The sequence below is a fragment of the Arachis ipaensis genome, chromosome B10 (assembly GCF_000816755.2).
Source record: "Arachis ipaensis cultivar K30076 chromosome B10, Araip1.1, whole genome shotgun sequence".
Classification (NCBI taxonomy): Eukaryota; Viridiplantae; Streptophyta; class Magnoliopsida; order Fabales; family Fabaceae; genus Arachis; species Arachis ipaensis.
In genome coordinates this window covers 7,111,411-7,117,698 of record NC_029794.2, presented here as the reverse complement: position 1 = coordinate 7,117,698, position 6,288 = coordinate 7,111,411, and the positions used below count along the sequence as shown (strand labels likewise).

General features: G+C 30.7%; 1 protein-coding gene across 1 annotated transcript in view; it reads left to right on the top strand.

The window, feature by feature from the left end:
- The window catches only part of LOC107622361 (MADS-box transcription factor 23), a gene marked incomplete in the record, with an annotated part of 12,269 nt that continues 10,720 nt past the window's right edge, over positions 4,740-6,288 (top strand). Inside the window, 2 exon segments of the mRNA XM_016324229.2 lie at positions 4,740-4,894; positions 5,104-5,341. Of these exon segments, the coding sequence (XP_016179715.1) occupies positions 5,160-5,341 (182 nt within the window).

Genomic DNA, 6,288 nt, shown 5'->3' with positions numbered 1-6,288 from the left:
TTAGATAAATATTCTAATTTTCTATTATCTCAAAATAATTTTTTAAATCAGAAAACATGGAATAAAGTCACAACTTAGATCCAATCAATCAAGGATTTCCAGCTTGCAATACTAACTGTAGTATGAAGTAATGGGTTAAAAAGTGAGTTTGGGGAAGGTTTTTGCCCATTTTTAGAAACATTACTAAATATGAACGAATAAATAATAAATTAATAATTAATACAATCTGGGGTTATATGGTGATAGCGGCAGACAGTCCTTCACATGTACGATGTTTGATTCTTTCTTTCTTTCGATCATTTTATTGGATTACATATTGCTGTTGCTACATCCTTTAATTTATTTTCTGCAACTTGCTACACTTTCTAGCTGCTTATCATAATAATGGGTTTGCCCTTCAAAGTAAACATGCAAATTAAATATCCTAATATATTTTTAGCTTCTTTAGCATTTTCATTAGTTGAACTTCCATATTATTTATTTATTATTCTATGTCAATTATAAAAGTATTTGATTTTGGTTCTTATACAAAGTTTATTTTGGCGTAGGTCCAAATATTTTAAAACCATTTGTCTTAGTAATCTCTAAATTAGTATAATAATTTAGTTTCAAGAAGATCAAATTTTTATTGTGAAGGATTTAATTAAATCACACTATCATAATTACTGAAAAACTCAAATTACATAATAAGAACTTATACTGAAATATCAATTATGATTTGAAAATGTTTTATGGAGAATTTATTTAGAGACTAAAATTGCAACATTTTCATAGTCAAGATATTCATTTGAAGAAAAATAATGCAATTTATCTCTTGAACTTTGAATCATGTATATATTACACCTTCTTCAACTTTTGGAAGATGTAATTCAAAACTAGCAATAAAGGGTGTAAGAAAAGGCCTTTTACTTTTGTTAAATTTTTGGGAGAAAAGCAGAATAAGAAGATAATAATATATGCGAAGTTGTTGTATTGAAGTTATATGATACAAAGAGTCACCTTATTTATAAGGATATTACCAACTAAACTCATAAATATTTCATCTACTAACTACTAGTCATTACTAACTTAACTCTCAATTACTAACAATACTAATAATATTTTAATATGTCGCGCAAACCGGTGGATGGAAGAGGTCAATAATTCCCAACTTTGATAAATTTTGATGAGATGGTTGAGGAAGAGACATGCACCACAGAAGAAGAGGCGTGTGGCGCGAGACGCAGAGGAAGAAGGAAGACGCGTGTGTGGCTGACAATTCTAGTCATGACGGAAAGGAGAAACAAGGCTACTACTCTATGTTTGAGAGTAAGACAACCAGGGAAGAACAAGAAGAAAAAGAAGAGAGAAGAAAGGAGACGTCGGGGACGCCGCGACGACCGACAGTGGATTGAACAAATAGATAAAGAAAGGAAGAAAAAGTACAGAGAAGAGATGGTTCTTGACAGAGGAAGAAGGAAGAAGAAGAAAGGGGAAAAGAAGAAGAGGTGACAGTGACAACAAACTTTGAGAGGCGCGTGAAGGCGCGTTTCAACTCTTAATGACTATAATTTTGGGTAATAGAGGGAGAAAGGAAATGAAATAGCCAAGACAACACTAAATTATTGCAACGCTCCCATATTGAAAACAGAGGATCCTCAGTTTAGAAGAGAAGGAATAGAGCCAATAAAAAAGTCATATTTGTTTTTGGAGATGATGGCTATAGAAAGGATCGACACCAAGAGCGATAGTTACCGCAAGCACAGGAGTGACAAGAACAGAGGTTGGATTTTTATTAGAATGAATATAGAGAGGGCTAGTGAAATTTTGTGCTACGTTAGAAGATGATTCTTCCATTAGAGAGGAAAAAGACAATAGAGACGGATTATTTGGGTTTGAAGAAGAAGTATGGTAATTTTTTACCGAAAAACTAATGGCTTATCCTTTTCAAGGAAGATACCATGACTCTGATGCCATGTTAAATTTCTGGGAGAATAACAGAATAAGAAGATAATAATATATGTGAAGTTGTTGTGTTAAAGTTACATGATACAAAGAGTCACCCTATTTATAGGGATATTACCAACTAACCTCATAAATATTTCATCTACTAATTACTAAGCACCGGATTCGATGGTCCCGGAACGTTTAGACCATTAAATAGTCTCTGAATAAAACATGTTTTTAAATTTTTTTAATAACTGTTAAATAGTCCTTTTTTAATTTTAATTACAAATTAACCTCATATATTTTATTTAATCATAAAAATTATTTTTTATTTTATAAATTATTATTTTATCATTAATCTATTATGTTTATTAACAATAAAAAACAAAAACAATAACGAATTAGATCTTCCATTGATCGTAATAAATTTTTTGGCTATTCCAATCGATTAAAAGATTATATTTGATCCGTGACGTTCGTCAAGGACTGTGAAATCGTGTTTCTTTGAAAATCAATCAATTGGACTACAGGTTGTTATCACAAAACAATCGATTGAAAATTGCAAGGCAGCATAGTTTTCACAAAAATCAATCGATTGGTCATATTACCCAATCGATTGAACGATGACTAAAATGTGGGTTTTTTATAATTCAATCGATTGTTTATACTACCTAATCAATTGAATGCTTCAAAACAACCTGAAGTCTCACAATTCAATCGATTGGTTGTCATCAAAACAATATAAATTTGCCAAATCGATTGTTTTGTGATAACAACCTGTAGTCCAATTGATTGAGTTATGGGAAACCTGAAATTCAATCGATTGTTTTGATAATCCAATCGATTGATTTTCAAAGAAACACGATTTCACAGTCCTGGACGAACGTCACGGATCGAATATAATATTTTAATCGATTGGAATAGCCAAAAAGTTTATTACGATCAATGGAAGATCTAATTCGTTATTGTTTTTGTTTTTTATTGTTAATAAACATAATAGATTAATGATAAAATAATAATTTATAAAATAAAAAATATATTAAAAAAACTTAAAAAACATGTTTTGTTCTGAGAATATTTAATGGTCCAAACGTTTTGGGACCATCTAATCCTTTGCCTAATTACTAGCTATTACTAACTTAATTCTCAACTACTAATAACACTAATAATATTTTAATAACTTTTTCCTTTCTTTTAAAATTATCCTTTAATATGATGATACGTTCTAGCTAATTTCAAAGGCATCTTTTTACACTTCTTACAAATTCGTTGACAATCTTTCACTAAATCTAATTTTTTGAACACTCGAAAAATGTTTTATCTTCATATATATTCGTATAAGTAAAGTTTAGGTAGGCTCGAGATTGGTATTTAACAGAAAGTGAACATGTTTCGAAACTCTTTAAACAAAATATATAATGAGACTTGAGACGGGGTAGGTCTAAAGTTTAAGGATTAGGTGGAGCCAAGTGTTCCCACTAAAATTGTAAAAAAAAAATAATAAAAGTTAATAAGTGAGAGCCGTTAGATGAAAATTTAGTCAAATTAGTCAAATTATCTAACGGCTCTCAACTATCAACTTAACGTGAGTTTTTACCTTAATAGATATATTATACCTATTAAGACACTAATATATAACCAAACTAACTCTTATGTCAACATTAAGCTAAGAATCGAATTTTATTTTATGAGATTCAAATTCGTTTCTTATGAATTATTTCAACCATGATATTTTTGACACCCTCAAAATGGTATTGCTGCATATGGTATATAATTAAATCGATTAAAGATGTAGCTTTGTTATCCAGCTATTTCCCGAGAAATTTAAAATTCAAGGAAAGCTTTTTCTATATATATATAGATAATCAATGTCACAACAACTCGTAATCTAATACCAATATCTACTGCATACAATAAAAATATATAAAAAAATGTTTAGTGCATATTATTTTTTTAAAAAATAATTTTCATCATCATATATCATATATAATTTATAAAAAAAAGGGTTAAACCAAATATTTTGTAGTTAAAGTATGTCATACTTACCTACTATCAACTTACTTTAACAAGAAGCACTACTCAAAAATGAGTATGGATTTCCATTTTGAAAAAGCAGACGAAATAAGAAATGCAACATCCATAATCCATTTGGTCCCCCACCCCTTTTTTTAATTCATGTTTTGTTTTTGGGCCTTATTCCAATTCTTCGATCTCCAACCTTATTTAAATAGCAGTATCTTATCACAGCTGAAATTTTTGTTTAATGATAATTTTAGTATCTCTTAATATATTGTATTTGTTTTAAATTTTGTTAAGATAAAATAATAAATAAAAATCTTTAAATATTATAGTGTGTTGTTACTTTCAACGGATAGAATTGTCAATTATAGAAAGGGAATAGAGTGAAGTGCCATTTTGACACTTTTCGCCAAACCTAAAAGCAGGAAAAGTTAGAGCGCCCTCGGTTTTGGATAGCATACGTGGCATCACCTGATACGTCACACAAATACACATTTATTCACCATTACATGGCCCCCACGATTCCTGGACCCTTCTATAGTCCTAGGAAACACTCTAACCACCTTTCACAGTTCCCCACGCGCTCTATTCTTTCGACACGTGCCCCTTGCAATTATCTTTGCTTCTTGAGCCACATTGGTGGCGCGTGAGAAAATTGGCGAGTGGGCTTGGAAAGGAATACCTAAACCTTCAAAACCACTAATCCCCTCACAAAACCACTTTGTTTCCCCCTAATAAGAGGATTAATGGTGTCACATCTGTCCAAATAAACTACTTCTTTCTTTCCATATAAAGCATAATTAAATTGGATCACATGGTTCCTCTTAAGAGGAACATTTTACACCAAAAAAAGAAGGAAAAAAAAAAAGTCGTCTTCTTTCTTCTTTAGCTCCTTGCTTCGTTTTCTTGTTATTGCGACTAATAATTACTGCACTCCTATAATTTTCAAGTAAGTCACTTTTGTTCTTATTCAACTACTGTTCACTATTTTATTGCTGTTTATTCACTTTTCCTTTTCTTTTTTTCGCGAATTCGAGTATTATGTAATTCGATTATTATTTTTTTCTTCAAAATCTTGAGAAGATTTAATCCAATTAGCTCCGTGAGAGTCGAATAACTCATCGATGTTAATGAATTTGTTGACTCGTGATGTAGCAGGTCAAATCAAAAGAGGTGTTTAATTTGAGGAGGCAGGAACCCTAAAATTGATTGTGATGGGACGAGGAAAGATTGCGATTCGAAGGATCGACAATTCAACGAGTCGGCAAGTAACGTTTTCGAAGAGAAGGAATGGATTGCTGAAGAAAGCTAAAGAATTATCCATTCTCTGTGATGCTGAAGTTGGATTGATTGTGTTTTCCAGCACTAGCAAGCTTTATGAATATGCAAGCACCAGGTAATTAATTAATTAATTAAAAACTATTAATTAACTATCTATGATTACTTAAATTTCTTTTTTTTCTCTTTAATTTGTGAATTGAGTGTGCTTAGTTTTTTTACAGTTTATCAACCTTTTCTTCTTTTTCATTTTTTTTACTGAGTGAAAATATCTATTCTTAATTAAAGTGAATAATTAATTAAACATGAACACGGTTGATTGTGTTTCAAAGATATATTTACATAGACTTAATGGTTGGGAGTCAGTTGTGCTAGCTGTATGAAACATTTTTATATGTTGCCACTTGCATTTAGGAACATGTATCTGTGATGAGTTTAATTTAATTGCTTTCATATTTGCCTTTATCTGGACCCTTCTTTGATAGTAGTGCTAAGGTTGATATAATAATTATCTCAGCTTAATATTAATATTATATAATAATCATGCATGCGCGTTTGCATGGTGCAACTCTACATAATGATGATGATTATTATTATTATTATCATCTTCACCTTCCTTCTCACCGATTCTTAGGGAGTTATTTTAGAAGCTAGCTAATAAGCTAGGAATCTAGGATAGTAATTTCCAAAATGCTGGGAGAAATGTTCTCCTTTTTCTTCCTTCTTGGTATTACTCTTTAAGGTTAATTAATTAACCTTTCGAGTAAGTTAATTACACCATGATGATGAGGTGTTTTTGAAAATTGTAAACAAGAGTGTAATTTTTTTAAGCTGTGTTATATGGTAAAGCTTGCATGGTTCCACATGCTTGTGCAAACGCCAAAAAAGAAAGGCACAACAAAAGAAGGAAGAAGTCACTGAGAGTTAGAATATCATCAAAAAGTTGTACTTATTAATTCACTTCACCTTAAGCTTATTAGTTAGAATTACACTCTTAATTAACTTTACCCATTTACTGCTGGTTAACCGATCTTTTAACTTTATGTGTTTGTGTCATTCTAGTTA